General features: G+C 50.6%; 5 protein-coding genes across 5 annotated transcripts; 3 read left to right on the top strand and 2 right to left on the bottom strand.

The window, feature by feature from the left end:
• Positions 1 to 644: 644 nt before the first annotated feature.
• On the top strand, positions 645 to 2,581 carry MYCFIDRAFT_155708 (uncharacterized protein; the record flags this gene model as incomplete). The annotated part of the gene is made up of 1 exon (XM_007930523.1): positions 645 to 2,581. One exon carries the CDS (start codon positions 645 to 647, stop codon positions 2,517 to 2,519), a length of 1,875 nt encoding a protein of 624 aa, XP_007928714.1. The 3' UTR covers positions 2,520 to 2,581.
• A 399-nt stretch (positions 2,582 to 2,980) lies between these two features.
• Positions 2,981 to 4,212, top strand: MYCFIDRAFT_155706 (uncharacterized protein; the record flags this gene model as incomplete). The annotated part of the gene is made up of 1 exon (XM_007930522.1): positions 2,981 to 4,212. The coding sequence occupies one exon, from the start codon at positions 2,981 to 2,983 to the stop codon at positions 3,704 to 3,706; it is 726 nt and encodes a 241-aa protein (XP_007928713.1). The 3' UTR covers positions 3,707 to 4,212.
• A 607-nt stretch (positions 4,213 to 4,819) lies between these two features.
• On the bottom strand, positions 4,820 to 8,422 carry MYCFIDRAFT_189617 (uncharacterized protein; the record flags this gene model as incomplete). Its single annotated transcript, XM_007930521.1, has 2 exons — positions 4,820 to 4,839; positions 6,031 to 8,422. The coding sequence occupies 2 exons, from the start codon at positions 8,420 to 8,422 to the stop codon at positions 4,820 to 4,822; spliced, it is 2,412 nt and encodes an 803-aa protein (XP_007928712.1).
• A 2,227-nt stretch (positions 8,423 to 10,649) lies between these two features.
• Positions 10,650 to 12,609, top strand: MYCFIDRAFT_96559 (uncharacterized protein; the record flags this gene model as incomplete). The annotated part of the gene is made up of 2 exons (XM_007930520.1): positions 10,650 to 11,306; positions 11,410 to 12,609. Coding segments are annotated over 2 exons (1,857 nt in total), but the record flags the coding sequence as incomplete, so codon positions are not given.
• A 732-nt stretch (positions 12,610 to 13,341) lies between these two features.
• On the bottom strand, positions 13,342 to 14,733 carry MYCFIDRAFT_211872 (uncharacterized protein). The gene is made up of 2 exons (XM_007930519.1): positions 14,467 to 14,733; positions 13,342 to 14,408 (listed from the first exon to the last, which is right to left on the bottom strand). Exons 1-2 carry the CDS (start codon positions 14,706 to 14,708, stop codon positions 13,367 to 13,369), a joined length of 1,284 nt encoding a protein of 427 aa, XP_007928710.1. The 5' UTR covers positions 14,709 to 14,733; the 3' UTR covers positions 13,342 to 13,366.
• Between the last annotated feature and the right edge of the window lie 1,171 nt (positions 14,734 to 15,904).

Raw genomic sequence — 15,904 nt, 5'->3', positions numbered from 1 at the left:
TTTGCTAGTAAAATCTTGGTGGGGTTTCCCAAGTCTTGGCATTCTCAACCTTCCGGCAAAACACAGTATGCTTACGCCTATGCCTGCATCGAAGAGGACGTTTCTGTGTCAAGGTGAGATGCTGAGATGTCCCTGCAGAGCTGAAACGTGACCTGCTTTGTGCACTGCACAGCCCCCCAGCGCTCCAGGACGCATACATGTAGGCAAAGGTATAGCTTCTTCGAGATCGCGTGAACGAGTCGTGTTAACGTTATTGCCCATTCATGAACAGGTTTCCATGCAAGCAGAGATTGCAAGGCCACGGCCGCCATCTGCGACATCATCATTCACGAGCCACACACGAGTGACGCGGCAAACAACCAAGTCGCTCAGCGCTTCTCTGCCGGCGACACCGATCGAGTCTCACGCTGCTGCGATCCGAGTGACTGGCTCAATAATACTCCTACCACGATTATGATGACGACGATCACCAGCATCTGAACCGCGAAAAGCTTTGCGCGCACATCCACATCAACATCCGCTGCTCTGCTCTGCTCTGCTCGCTCTCTTCACCCACTCCTCGCTGGACCACCGAAGCCGAAACGAACTGCACCCCCCCCCCCCTCACCCCCCCCCCAAGCCGCGCGCCGCAATCAGACATCGCAATGGACGAGACCGTGACAGTCAAGCGCGTGGGGCGCAAAGATACCACGAAAGGCCCGCCCTTGCGCATACTGTCGTTGGATGGCGGCGGTATCCGTGGATATTCTATGCTCATCATCCTGCAAGAGCTGATGCACCGAACTTTCGTCGAAATGGAAGGGAGGGCGCCGAAGAGACACGAGATTCCTCGGCCTTGTCAAATGTTTGACTTGATCGCTGGAACGGGCACGGGCGGCCTGATAGCGATCATGCTGGGAAGATTGCGCTTGGATCTCGACACCTGCAAAGATGTATACGTTCGCATGACTCGAAGAGTCTTTCAGACCAACAAGACCGTATTCGGCGTGCCATGGAAAGGAACCATGTTCAAGGCCAGTCTTCTTGAGGAAGTCATTCGAGAGGTGGTGCGCGAGCATACAGTTTTCGATGACGAAGGAAACGATACCCTGGCGAATGCAACACCTATGTCACCCAACACGCCTCCAAATCCGAACATCCCTCCCATACCGCATCGCACATTGAGTCAAAGCAGCAGATACAGTCAGATTGGCATGACTCCAATGAGCAACCCTCGTAGCTCCATGTCATTTGGTGGTCGCGGCAATCCTAATGCTCTTCTCTACGACACAAGAGAAAATCGCACCAAGACGGCCGTCTTCGCGGTATTGAGAGGCACATCGGTCATCAACATGCTGCGATCTTATGACAGCCGGAAAGAACCTGCGCCTGATGTCAACTGCACCATATGGCAGGCAGGTCGTGCCACATCTGCTACACAAATGGCATTCAAGCCCATTCAAATCGGACAATCAGTCTATCTTGACGAGGGAGCTGGGAAGTACAACCCGTCAGCAATGGTTCTGGACGAGGCGGTCTGCAACGAATGGCCGGGTAGAGAAGTGGGTGTGTTCATCAGCATCGGTACTGGGAAACGGCCCCCGACCTCCAACAGGAACCAGCATGAATGGTGGGAGGACTTTCTTGGTGGCAGCATGGGCGAATTCGCTGAAGCTAGACGGAAGCTGATGGCCAAAATCGAAGGCTGCGAAGAGTCTCACAAGTTCATGCTGCGAGAGCATCTCGCCACTAGAGGCGTGAATCCTGAGAACTACTTCCGGCTGAACGTGGAGGTGGGTGTGGGCGAGTTTGGCATGGACGAGTGGAATAGGCTTGCAGACATTAGCACAAGCACAAGACAGTACATCCAAAGAAAAGACGTGGAGGCCATGACCTGTAGCGCCGCCTCAAAGATTGCAAAAATTCATTTTGCAAAGATCAGATATGATCGGGCGGAGGCAAGAAAGCATGCTGGGACAGACGGAAGCCAATTTGCGCAGCAGAACCCGTGGGACCGACCGATTAACACGATACCGCCCCCTCAAAACTTCGCGGTGGAAATGGAGGGCGATTCCCAATATCGGCCTGGACAGCATTACTCGGCAAACTCCTCGTACGTGCACCGACCATCCATCGCTGATCAGAAGTACACTGTCACTGGCGACGGCTACGACTCATACCCCCCTCAAGGCTATTCGTCTCAGCAGAACCCGGCGCGAGTATCCTTTGAGAACTCTGGTTCCGTTCGCTTTTCGAGCAACTCTTACGATCCCTCACCACGACACAGCGGCGACCTCCAGCAGCAACAACCGCCTGACTCACCGCCTCCAGTACCGCCAAAGACGCCAGTCAATGGAGGACTGCCATATCCAGCAAACAATTCCCCGCCGCCTCTACCCGGCCGACAAAGTTCGCCATCAAACGCAGGTCCAATGACGTTTATGAATATTGGGGAGCTGGGGAAGAGATTGCCATACCCAGACGTAGAAGGACCGCCTCCAAGCGTGAATACGGCCAACAAGCCGCAGCTTTCGCAGTGATTGAACGAGCAATGATGATACCCCAGAAGCATTTGCGAAAAGTTTGCGTGCTGTAACAGTATGTAGTTCCCCAGCATATTAATGAGATATGACCTGTACAGAGCAATGATTCCACGGCCGCAAATTTGCGTGCTAATGGTCCTAGATGAGGAGCAAACAAATCATGACCTCGGAAGGTGCTCGCCTCGCCCCGACAAACTGACATGGATCTTACCAGAGCGGCAACGGAGTTCCGACAAACAATGCACATTTGTGCACTACAATATCTGACTGCAGAACGACGTGAATGTTGGATTGCTATATTAATGCATGGGCTGAATACAGTGGTCAAACGACAGAGTGCTGGATATATCTCGTACAGCATGAGTAGGCGAGGCCATAGTACCATTACGGACTGGGCGCATTTGGTACTTGATCTCAACATTCATTGAAAGATACAAGACAATCCTATTTGGACCACGATGGCCCTGGCCTCACTATTTGCGGTGGCCTGGACCAAACTGTACAGCAGAGCTTCACCAGAGACCACTGAGCTGCTGGGCATCATTGCCATTCAGATCCTTGGCTTTTGGCTTCCATCGATCCTCTTACTCCGTCTAGACCACTTCGCCACCTCGTTCTCCGAAAGACACAAACTTCAAATCCCAAATCGAAAATCAGACAGCACAAAGCTCAAGAGATGCATCAAAGTCGTCCTTCGTAATCAGCTCCTCGGAGTCCTCCTCAAAGCCCTCGAACTATCAATACTCTCAAGCGCCACACGGTCTTCCGCTACACCACCTTCAATCTCCTCGTTCGCCAAAGACATCACCGCATGCCTCATCCTCTGCGAAATCCTCTTCTACTCCACCCACCGCCTCCTCCACCACCGCCTCCTCTACAAACACATCCACAAACAACACCACGAATTCACAGCCCCCATGGCATTAACAGCACAATACTGTCATCCGATCGAACACATCTTCTCAAACCTTATACCTTTCTGGTTGCCGACTAGGCTTTTGAAGTGTGATTTTGTGACTTGTTGCATTTATTGGATGGTGGGGACTTTGGAGAGTGTGCTTGCTCATAGTGGGTATGATGTTTTTGCGTTCTTTTCCAGGAGGCATGATGCGCATCATGAGAGGGGGAATGTGAATTTTGGGACGCTGGGGGGGTTGGATTGGTGGTATGGGACGGGGGGATGAAGTGGAGAGGGAGGCAGAGGTTATGGTGGAAGGGTTCATTTCTGGTGGGAGACAGTGGGATCTACAGTCGAGTTACAAACACATCTCGATGTCCATCCAAAGCCTGATTGATTGACAACATCCGCATTCCAGTCCTCTCGGCTCCCTCATCTCATACCTCGGCGGCGTGGTCTCCTTCCCCTCTCCAGATATCTAGGCAAATGCTTATACCTCGCCACACTAACCAGATGATGAAAGTACTCATTATTCACTACCTACCGTCCCAAGCCAGCTTCTCACATTTCCTCGATGCGACAAATAACAACACTTGTTCTGGGGTGTGATGGTCGTTGACTAGGGCTAATTTCGGTGGCCAGGAGAGATTTTTGTGTGGTGGTCATGTTGCTGGAACCTATTGATCGCCTGAAAGGCTGGACTTGGACTTGAGATCAGAGCTCTTCGGCTTGAAAAATGATGAAATTCAATATCATTGTTCTGTAGCAATGTCGATCTATAGTCTTTTCCTTACCTTCTTCATCATGATTTAAGCATTAGCGCCTGGCATTCGTCTAGGGTACTACAGAAACTTAGTAAGCTGCCATTGTCTCAATATTCAGACGTGGTATGGGCGGAGGAACTTGCAGCCCATCAATGTGTATCTTGAAAGGTGTCTCAACCTCTCCGGCCGCGGTGTGGAGCACATAGGTAGCTTCTACGATACCGAATTCTCGGGTTTCACTGTGTGACTAAGCCTGGCCTCTAGCGTTTAGACCCTTTGTTGCGAGGTGACTGTTCTGAAAGTTCTCTCCATGGACCATGAATGTATTCTCTCTGCTGAGCTGTAGTTCGTTACCGCCGCGCTCGATCATCTGCTTCTCGTACGCGTCGATGGCTTCCTTGCGAGCTCTCGCTTGAACTCCACCCTTCTGCCAGACTGATGCCATGGCATTTCGCAGCTCTAGAGCATCTTGCAAATGCTAGCATTGTTGAGACCTTGACCTCGCTGAAAGCTCATCGGATGCGCTGCATCGCCAGCCAGTGTAACCCTTCCTTCTCGATTGTGCCATGCATGGTCAGGACTTCGCGGATCCCAAACCATGAGTCTGGTGTACCACACATTCTCCTCATCGTCGCTCAGCCAGGAATAAATGCTCCTGAAAGGACCCACGAAATCATTTTCGTTGATTATGTTCTTCTGATATCGAATCAGTTCTCTTTTTCTCCACTGGCCCTGATCAACGCCTGGCGGAAGGCGGTAAGACGTGTAATTGAAGAACGTCCAATCTTCAGGATGGTTCTTGTCTTCAGCATTGTGAACGCAAAGCAATGAGACGAAGCCTTTTTTGTGAAGCCCGACCTGGTAGAGAGGATGGAATGGCCTAGCGCGCAGCTGAAGTTCGTGTTCTCTTGTGTGCTTGCTGTAGATCATAGCGGTGGCAAAGTCACCAATGGGGTGAAGTGCAGCCATCTCATGGCCCAAGAGCAGTTCGCGTACCTTTGAACGAGCACCGTCGCAGCCGATGACCAAACAGCCACTTGCGGTGCTACCATCTTCAAAGGTACCTCTGACAGAACATCCGTTCTCACTATACTCTAGTCGACTCGGAGATTTGCCCCAATGCACACTGGTCTTGATGTCTTGCAGAAGCCAAGCCCTGAACTTGTCACTTCGGAGGCGATGGAACTTGCTGCCTGGAAGTTCTTTGACGAGTTTCCCGCAGGCAGCATCGTACAATGGAACTCTATAGAGTGTTTCATCTTGGCTGTCGATATGCGGATCAATTCGTGTAGCGTCTAGAGTGTCAAGGAAATGTTCCGGAACGAGTTCCTTCGGCGCATCAAACCCCCAGTGGATGCCGAAGCACCAGTTTCGCTTGCTCGCTGGGCATGGCGCACGTTCGTAGACTTCGAAAGGGATGCCCGATTTCTTGAGTCCTTGTGCCAATGCCAAGCCTGTCACGCCTGCGCCGATGATGATGGTTGTGGCATCGGTCGTTGTAGACATGTTCGATTGTCAAGAACACTGGTGCCAGGAAAAGTTTCTGGGGCGATCGACTTGCCAGCGATCACTATGCGGCGCATGTAGAGGTACTACATATAAATTAGCTGCTGCAAATGCCCTGTTGCATTCCGTCGTGTTCGCACGGCTTTGTCCGATAACAGCGCCTGTCTCGCAACCAGGACACCGGTTTTCCTCGGTTGCAAAGAAGCGAAGTCACAGCATCGGAACTACGACAGTCGCAGTGCGAATTCGCATGATCTCGAGCTCTAACGTGCCATCATTGTGGCAGTGCGACGATTGTGATGCAACACTCCTCATCTTGCCATATTCTTGACAACATTGCGAGCTCTCTTCCTTTCTTCGCCATCGAGCTGCCACTGAACACCACTTTCGCGTTCTAATTGTTCGCCACTTAGCCTCGCAATTTCTTCCCACTCATCGTCTTCCATGTTGATGATCAAGGTCATTTGGGTGCCCCTGGCAAAGGCGTCTCTGAGCTCGTATTTGCCACCTTTAACAGCAGCGGCGACGATGTTTGCAATGTCTCTCTCGAGGCGAACGGCCCCGAGTTCGTTCACTCTACCTTGGTAGCTCCAAATACGATTCTCCAGGAGTCGTGCGAGCTGCTTGGTTGTGCCTGTGATCAGCTTGTCGAAGACGTGTGGGGTGGCAATACGCTTAATGGGAAGCGTGAAAGCCTGCCAGCCGCGCTCGAAGCGCTGTGGGACAAGGTCATCGGAGGTTCCGCTTTCAGGAGCTTGGCCAGCTTCATCAGTGTCAACTGCATAGTCAACTTCACGGAAGGTCTCCATTAGGACTTGACGGAGCCGTGGCCGCATGACCATCTTGAGCATTACCTCGACTGCTTCGTTGATCAGCTCTGCAGTCTTTGCTTCGAATCCTGTCTCCATGCTGCGTAGATTCTTCTCGACTGCCATCGCTTCGTTGCCAAAGGGAAATTTATCAGTCAAAGCGGGTGCGTGGCCGTTTTGCTGTGCCTGTGGCTGACTTGCAGCTTTGCCAAGACAACTGCTCACAATGCGCTTCACATAATCGGTGGCCACGTCAAGATTGTTGATCAGCACGAGGAAAGAAATGATGAGCTGCTCAGGCGGTAAAGCTCCCTTGACTGCGGGTTTAGGATAGCTTTCGTCTCTCATCTTGCGTTGCTCCATTGTGAAGAAGTCGGAGCCAAGAACCCTGCCGACGGAAGGTATGACGCTCGAAGCCACTGCTTTTTGTGAAGTGGCAAGAGAGCGCTGCAGAACTTGGTTGACGATATACATTACGTCGTCCACAGCGGAGGTAATGAAGGGAGGTGCTGCGCCAAGCTGTTTGTTGGGATTGAGGGTCAAGTCCTGCGGTGGCTCGTCTATCTGGAAAGCCTTTTCCACAGAATGGCGGAAGAAGAATGTGGCCATCTGGTTGAATGGGTCGATGAGGAGATCGGTGACTTTTCGTTGCAATGTACTGTGTACGATGAAAGCGGGAACGTGGAGCTTGGAATCAGGAGTATCGTCGGAAGATTTTGCCGTCTTGGTGGCCAGAAATCGAGTGTACAGAGACCAGCGTCCCAGCATGATGGCAGACTCATTGAGCAAGGCATCGACGTCTTTCGTGTCTACACTCTCATCCTCGCTCGGTCGGCCTGAAGCGGGTGCAGGCGAGCTGCTTCGGAGTCGCAAGGCAGATTTCTGTGAGGCCAAAGCACTGGACACGAGGAAATTGAAGGGGTAACTCTTTACATCAGTCAGCCTTCTGGTCAGTTGCCTTTCTTCGGCCCATGTGTCCAGGATGAGTGCTCCTTGGGAGTCAGCTTCGACCTGGATGCGCTCGATGACTTTGGTCATGCTGCCCTGACCATAGTGGCGTTCCACGAGCGGTTCGTGTCCGTCGACGATCTGAGCGATGTGTTCAAACAGCTTGGTCAGGGCTGTGGCGTAGAAGATGCCATCTCGTCGCCGGGTAGAGCTCATGTTGCTGCGGGCGCGGGATGCAATGCCACTGCACACATAGCGGCCATATGCGTCCAAACCGACGTGACTTCTTCCGATCAAAGGAAAGAGTTTGAAGAAACGAGTCACGCGTGCTCCATCGCCCTCGCTCGCGGCCTTGTCAAATTCTCGCAGGAACAAGCCACATAGACTTTCCGCAGCGGTATGCAGAGTCTTCCTGGGAGGATCGGGCACTTCTGCCGTGGGGACGATTTCTTCGGCAAATGCTCCATCGATGATGGCGTCTGGAATTTGGGAAGCGCGGTGAAGGTAGTTGGCCGCGGTCTCCCAATGCTGCGAGGCGCCCATTGATCCATCGACGCCAAGCACACATGCTTTCAGGTCAGCAACCTGCTCGACGACGTGGAGCGTGGCCTTCACAGCGGCCTGTTCCTGGTCAAGCTTCTTCACGGCGCCAGATATTCGATGCGCAGTGGAGGCAGCATCGGATAGCATGGCATTGCTGATGTTACGCGTTGCCACGACGTGAGGTGCGAGCTGGGCGCGTGCGAGGTGCAGTCGATTGAGCTGGCGCGAGAGGTGTTGCTGGGACGCAAGCAACGTGTCGAGACGGGCGGTCACGGCGGCTTCGCGTTGCGACAACTCGTGCAGAGTGGCGCGGATGTCGTCGACGGAAGAGGCATTGCGGACGTCTTGGGCAGAGATGTGGCTGCGCGGGTGCGGGTGCGGGTGTGGGTGAGGGTGAGGGTGAGGGTGAGGATGATTGACGGGAGTCGACATGTCGTACTCGTTGGTGCACACTGCACTTCGCCCTCCGTCTGTCAGAACGATCCTATGCTCTCGGCTCTCGGCGCATGCAGTTTTTCCGTGCGCTGCAGGGACGAGCTTCCTATTATTCCTATACCTTCCTAACTAACCTTAGTATACCTATTATCGCGATGAACCTTACTTAGACTCGCTATAACTTCGCGTCTTACTTTATAATATTTTTTTTCTATTAATATTAATATTAATACCGATACTAGTATTAATAGTAGTAGCCGCTATAACTAGTATTCCGCGCGACCTTATCTTTAGCGTAGCTTTAGCTTTAGCTTTAGTAGCGTACTTACTAGTAGAAGGAGGAGGCTTTAATCTAAGCTCTTAACGTATCTATTAATATCTCCGCTAGCTAATCCTAAACCTATCCGCCTATAGTACTTAAACCGCCTTTTTATTAGTTAACTATAGAATACAAAAGGTATATACGATCCGGATTTCTAGTATCTCGATATCGTTAACTCGGTAATAGTAAGTATAGTAGCTATAACTAATATTCTACTCTTTAAGCCTTCGTTTAGATATATTAAGAGATATCTTATAACTAGTCTCCTATATAAGGTACTATACGATTACTTCTCGTATAGTATCGCTATAGACTTAAGATACTACGTTACGAAAACTTTTTTTCTAATCGCGACGATCCTATCGATAGGATTACTTAGAATCCTTAGAATCGTATATTAAAGATCCTATCGGATAGGATTGTCGCGATCGTAAATTTCGGGATAAGCCGTCCTAAAATTCGAGGCCTAGGAACGTAAAGAACGCAGGATAAGTTAGAGCCCGACTACTAGTACTACCGTAACTACTACTCTATATACTACTACGAGGTATTTCGGAGTATTACGCACTAATATAGGTTAAATTTAGCGGTTTAGTAGGTTTTTTTTAGAAATAAATTTTTTTCGTTAAGGTTTCGTTAAATATAGCCGATATTTCGTTAAGGTTTCTTTTAAAAGCCGACGCTTAATAAGTAGAACTTTAAAAGAAAGTATACTCGAAATACTTAAGATTCTTTTCTAGATTATAAGATAACTACTAGGTATTAAGACTTAGAAATTTATAATACTCTTATTAGTAGGTAGAGCTTTAAGTTCTATTTTTTAAATTTCTAAAAATAGTAAAGTATTTTTATAATAATATACTAAAAATAGAGTACCTTTCTACTATATTACTAAGCTATAAACCTACTAGAAAAAAAGATAAATTAGAAGTAAAATATCTAGAAAAGCGATTTTCTTTTCTTTATATCTCTTTATCTAGAAGGTTTACGGCTTAGTAATATAGTACAAAAATGTTCTATTTTTAGTATAGTATTAGGCAAAAGTCTAACTTTTATAAGTTACCTATTTATCGTTCTAGGATAGCTTAGGATCGCTCGGGATCGCTCGCGATTAATAGGGTTAATAGGATCGATAGGATTAGTAAAAAAGTTTTCGTAACGTACCTAAGCCTTCTATAGCGATAAATCGATATATAGAGGCATTCTACGAGTTAATAGCGAGTATAGTACGAGTCGTAGAAGGTTAAATATAAAAAATTCGGTAGTAATCGCGGTAAGAAGTGTAAGAAGCCCCGCATTGAGCCTCTGGTATATATAGGCCTCCCTACATGCTGCCAGCCTGCACACGTTACGCGCCAGCAAGGGAAATGTGAAACAGCATCACCGTTCGGTGTTGATCCGGCCCTGATGCCGGCCAGGCTCGCTTGCATATGATACGATCTCACTCTTCGCGCAACCAAACATGATAAACATTCGATTCAGAGCATCGCCGTCAGTCGCTTACCTCTCTTCGACCGCTGGAGTTCTTCGCTGCGGCCCCCAGTAGAAGAAGCACGACTCGGCGCTTCCACGCTCGACTTTCAACGGTGCGCAGCACGAGAAAGTGCGACGAGGCCATCGGAAGAACTGGGAAGCGAAGCATTGCTAAATACATTGGGGGAAGACTGCATCCTATGTTGTCGCTCTACATCTGCACGCCATAACCGCATCCATTTCCCCCACCTCCCCCATCTTCCCTACAGCGCCTGCGCTCGACCAGCGTGCCTCGCCATGGACGCTGCGGGCCATGTCATCTTCCACGCCGCCAACCTCGTAGCTCGAGCAACCGGTGAAGCAGCGACGGCCACAGCCACCAGCAGTGCGACCCCCTCATCGACATCCGCGGCATCCTCGAAACCCGAAAGACCTGGATACTACAAGATTGTTGGCATCATACTGGCAGTGTGCTCGGGTCTCTTCATCGGCTGTTCCTTCGTTATCAAAAAGGTGGGACTGCTCAAAGCCAATGTGAAGTACAATGAGGAGGCGGGAGAAGGCTACGGATACCTCAAGAACGCTTGGTGGTGGTTGGGCATGACACTCATGATCATTGGCGAGATCTGCAATTTTGTTGCCTACGCATTTGTGGACGCCATTCTGGTGACACCACTCGGAGCCCTATCAGTCGTAATCACAGCTATCTTGTCGTCTATCTTCCTCAAGGAACGACTGAGCTTCGTGGGTTGGGTGGCTTGCTTTCTCTGCATCGTCGGCTCAGTCGTCATCACGCTCAATGCTCCCGAACAATCCGCTGTCAGCAACATTCAGGAAATGCAACACTATGTCATTGCTCCCGGCTTCTTGAGCTACGCTGGCGTCATCATTGTTGGCTGCACCTTTGTTGCTCTCTGGCTCGCCCCACGATACGCGAAGAAGAGCATGCTGGTGTATCTGACCATATGCAGCCTGATCGGAGGTCTTAGTGTGGTGGCAACGCAAGGCCTGGGTTCTGCAATCATTGCCCAGATCAGCGGCCAGTCCCAGTTCAATAAGTGGTTCCTTTACGTGCTCTTCGTCTTCGTCATTGGAACCCTTCTGACTGAGATCATCTACCTGAATGTGGGTTTCTTCCCCCCCCCCCCCCCCCCCATTCATACACACTCGGTATACTAACACCTACCAGAAAGCACTCAACATCTTCAACGCCGCCCTGGTAACACCCACCTACTACGTCTACTTCACGTCCGCCACCATCGTAACTTCGGCCGTTCTGTTCCGTGGCTTTCATGGCACATCGACCCAGATCATCGATGTAGTCATGGGCTTCCTGACCATCTGCTCTGGAGTCATTCTGTTACAGCTGGCGAAATCATCGAAAGATGTCCCCGATACGAAAGTGCTCAGTGGTGATCTCGATCAAATCAGAACCGTCGCCGAAGTTGAAGAGAAGGAATATGAGCCTCGTGCAGACACGATTCGTGGTGGTGCCGGTATTGTTCGTGCACTGAGCACCGTACGCACGAGACGTGAAGCAGAGGAAGCGAAGCGCATACACGAAGAGCGCATGGAGCCAATCGGCGAGAACGAGGAAGTAGAATGGGACGGACTTCGAAGACGGAAGACCGTATCGACGCAAGGCGGCTCAGTACGGCGGACAAAGACCATCCATCCTCCACTAGGCATGTCGCATATGCCGGACTCAGATCAGGTGTCAGAACCTGACAGCGAAGTGCATCCCGGCTTCTTCGGTAGAATTGGACGAAACTTCACACAACGACGACAACGAGGGCATAGTCCGGTGCCCTTAGATAGTGTCCAGGCAGACCCGTCTGATACCGAAGCGCATGTGTATGGCCTTCCTGCAGGCCTTCGAAGGCACGATGACGAGTATTCGGATACCGCATATAAGAGTCCTGTTGCATCAGCTTCGGGAAGCCAGCATATACACTGGGCTGGAGGAGAGCGCGATCGAGCGGACAGCCAGAGCAGTAGCCTTGCCCCTCCTAGACCTCCTCCGCATGGGGCTGGCAGTGCAAGAAGGCAGTTCTCGTTCCAGAATGTGACGAATGTCTTCTCGCGAAATAGGAGCGATGCTGGCTCTGCGGACGGTTCAAGGCCCATTAGTAGAGGCGCCTTATCTTTCGCGAGCCGACGCTCAAGCAAAGAGTACCCAACCGGCAACAACACGACAGAAGAGGAGCGGCTTGGACTTGTGCATGGTGACAGCCACAAAGTCTTACCCACTTACGCAGAAGAGCGTGAGTCGCCAGAGCGAGACAGCGACGAATGGCAAGTCACTTCAGGCGCCTCGTCAAGTCCTGAACACATTGGCACGAGTACTGGTGATCTTGGAGCTCCTGGACGAAGACGAAGTGATGACGACGATTATGATGATGACCTTTATAATGAGCCTATACATAGTCCGAGGGATGGAAGCGCTTCTGGAAGTGGCCGAGGTGGGAGAGCATTTGTCTAGAAGGCTGATGCCTCCTCGTCACTCACGCCTACTGATGACGATAATGAAAAGTCAGCCGCAGAGCGGGAAATGTCCGGGTCAACGCTCGATGCCGGAACTATCGAGGGGCTCGAGCTTGCCGAGCTCTGGTTCGAGAGTGAGAAGAGTATGCTGGAATGATTGATTAGCGTTGGCGTTTCACTGCTGTTGCATATTGTCGGATGGACAGAGTGTAGAGATAAGATATCAGGATCCCCCTCTTGATGAGAGATGTACATATGGCGACAGTGATAGACGGACGAGAAATATGCACAGAGAGAGTTTGATACATATGATTCATCCTTCCTCCAAATTACCCACCCTTCCAACCCATTACTCTACTCTCGGGCTGTAAGGCCCCCCCCCCCCCCCAAACTCAAATTCTTTTCTTCCTTGCTCATCCATCTCCTCACTCCCGCCAGTAATTTGAGCCCGAAACTTCCAAGCAGTTTCTTCGTCCAAGTAACTTGGTCAACTTCTTTATCGGCCGTCTCGGTGTCGAGCGAGCGTTGGCGACATCATTTCAAAAATAAAGTAGGCAGTCACCTGGAAGTGAGCATTGGCTTTTGAGTCGGCCAAAAGACCATTTTACGATGAGCAGCAAGGAGACGTTGTAGTTCTCGAATGGCATTATATTGGGGCTCCATCAATAGTCCGGCCAATCGCTATCCACTTCTTGCCTCCATGCTCTAAAGCCACCTTTGATATCCTTCACCACAATGTCTGCGTTACCACCTCCCTCGCCATTCATCTGGTTGTCCAGCAGAGCCTGTATCGCCTGTACCGCCAGCTGACTATCGTTTCCGTTTCTACACACGACGTAGTAATCACGTCCACGTCCCGTCAGAGCAGCGGACTGGCAAGCTTTCTCGAGCCAAGATTCTGAACTACCGGTCCAAGGCACGTTGACACTACCTCTGAGAGCACACATCTGATACTGTGTCGCGTCGCGAGTGTCGATGAGGATGTTGCTACCGTCGCGGGGAAGGCGGGCAAATTCTGAAGCTGAGATGCGTGATGTAGGCGGGAGGATGTTGAGTGGGTTGGTAAGACCGCAGAAAGTGGCGTAGTCCAGAGATCCGGAATTTAGGCTGTTCTGGGTGACGCTCGCTTGAGAAGAACACGCTGCGCAGTCAGCTCGACGAGTGCGCATTCGCACCGAACGGAATTGCGGGTTGGAGTAGGCGGAGAAAATAAGAAGTGTCGGTCTGACGGGCTCTTCTTGTGACCCTTCTGGTCCAGGTGTCATGCCCATGATTTCTTCCAGTTCCCTTTCGCAGGAGGATTTGGGTAGGATTTTTGGTTTGGCTGTGAGGAGCTTTATTGCTTCGAGGGCCTGTAAGACGCCCATCACGCCAACAACAGGGCCAAGGATACCACCTTCGCCGCATGACAGGACGGCATCTGCTGGGGGCGGCTTGGGAAAGACACAACGATAGCATGGCCCTCCGGACATATCGCCTGGCGGTCGTGGAGGATTGTTGAGGACAATCAACTGCCCTTCGGACTTGAGCGCCGAAGCGGACACCAGCGGTCTTCCAGTGAGCACACATCCATCTGAGATGAGGTAGCGAGAAGTAGGGTGATCTGTGCAGTCAAGGACCAGGTCATACTGCGAGAAGATGTGGATGGTCTTCTCAGACGAAAGATCAAAGCGGTGGCGCTGGTATTTCACCAGAGGGTTCAAGCTAGCATGATAGATCAGAAAGGCGATCGTGTAGGGCTGTGTTTGGAGGAGCTACGTACTCGCTGAGATATTCGCATGCGCTGTCCACCTTGCTCTTGCCCACTTTGGCTGTGCTGTGCGCGACTTGGCGATGCAAGTTTGACACTTCGACAACATCGCCGTCCATGAGGCCGAGCGTGCCGACTCCAGCGCCTGCAAGGTACGCTGCAGCCGGACAGCCCAAGCCACCGACACCCACAACGAGGACTCTCGCCTTCTTCAATCGCAGTTGGCCATGCAGGCCGATTTCAGGCATCATCATTTGCCTGCCGTATCGTTTGTATTCCTCAGCGAGCAGTGGCCAGCGTCCCGTGCTCGCTGGCTCGGGAGCGACGAACTCTCGCTCACCAATTCCTATCTCTTGAAGAATGGACGTTGCGATGGCCTCCGGACTGCCCGCTGAGTTCTCCGAGCCGGTGTACATTTGGTGCGAAAGGGTGCCATGAAGGTCATCAGTGAGTGCAGACAGCGTCTCGCCGATCCACTCAGCAGGAAAGCCGCCTTGGTATGAAGCCTGCAGCAGACGTGCAGTCTCGACGCGCTTCTCGGTCTGCTGGAGTTGCTGCTTCAGCGAGGCCAGCTGGCTCGCCGTGGCCGCGACCTGCTTGCGGAGCAGATTGACCTGCGTGTCCAGCTCTTGTATCGAGGCCATGTTGTCGTTGTCAGTGCTTGACGGACCGTCCGAGAGTTGCGTAGGATTGGCAGGTCTTCGTTATTTGTTTTTCCGCGAGAAGCAAGTGACGTCCTAGCGCTCCGCAGACGGAGCTCTATACACACTAGAGGCTCAATAGCTTTACTTAAGCCTATTATCGCTTTCTATTATTCCTATACCTTCCTTACCAACTTTACTATGCCTATTATCGCGATAAACCTTACTTAGACTCGCTATAACTTCGCGCTTTACTTTATAATATTTTTTTTCTATCGATAGTAGTAGCCGCTATAAACAGTATTCCGCGCGACTTTATTTTTAGCGTAGCTTTAGCTTTAGCTTTAGCTCTAGCTTTAGTAGCGTACTTAATAGTAGGAGAAGGAGAATATTTATTATAAGTCGCGAGGCGTATCGCTATAGACTCGCTACTAACTTACTCTAGACTTCGACGCCCTATAACTATAAATACCTACAATTTCTAGTATTATAGCGCGGAGATATAGTAAGAGCTACTCGATTAAATAGCTATATTAGATAGAAAGAAGGCGGTATTAGATAGACTATAGAAATATAAGGCTACTAGACTTACTATAGAAACAGACTCTAGTAAGCTTATACTAGCGCTATACTACTACTATATACGCTCTAATAACTTTAAGTATTATATATTTAATACTAAGGGCGATCGAGTCTACGCTTACTATAAGTATAAAGGCAAGTCTAGCTATACGGGTAGTTTAGAGGTTAAAGAAAATAATAGAAATAGCGAGCTAGCCGCGATATAGGCGCGAGTCGAGGCTATAGAG

The sequence above is a fragment of the Pseudocercospora fijiensis genome, assembly GCF_000340215.1.
Source record: "Pseudocercospora fijiensis CIRAD86 unplaced genomic scaffold MYCFIscaffold_6, whole genome shotgun sequence".
Classification (NCBI taxonomy): domain Eukaryota; kingdom Fungi; phylum Ascomycota; class Dothideomycetes; order Mycosphaerellales; family Mycosphaerellaceae; genus Pseudocercospora; species Pseudocercospora fijiensis.
The sequence above is the reverse complement of the archived record's forward strand: the minus strand, read 5'-3'. Positions and strand labels throughout refer to the sequence as shown.

Coding starts and splice junctions, on each gene's coding strand:
- MYCFIDRAFT_211872 (XM_007930519.1), bottom strand. CDS start 14,708: ATGATGATGCCTGAAATCGGCCTGCATGGCCAACTGCGATTGAAGAAG. Junction 14,409..14,466: donor GCATGCGAATATCTCAGCGA/GTACGTAGCTCC, acceptor CTATCATGCTAG/CTTGAACCCTCTGGTGAAAT.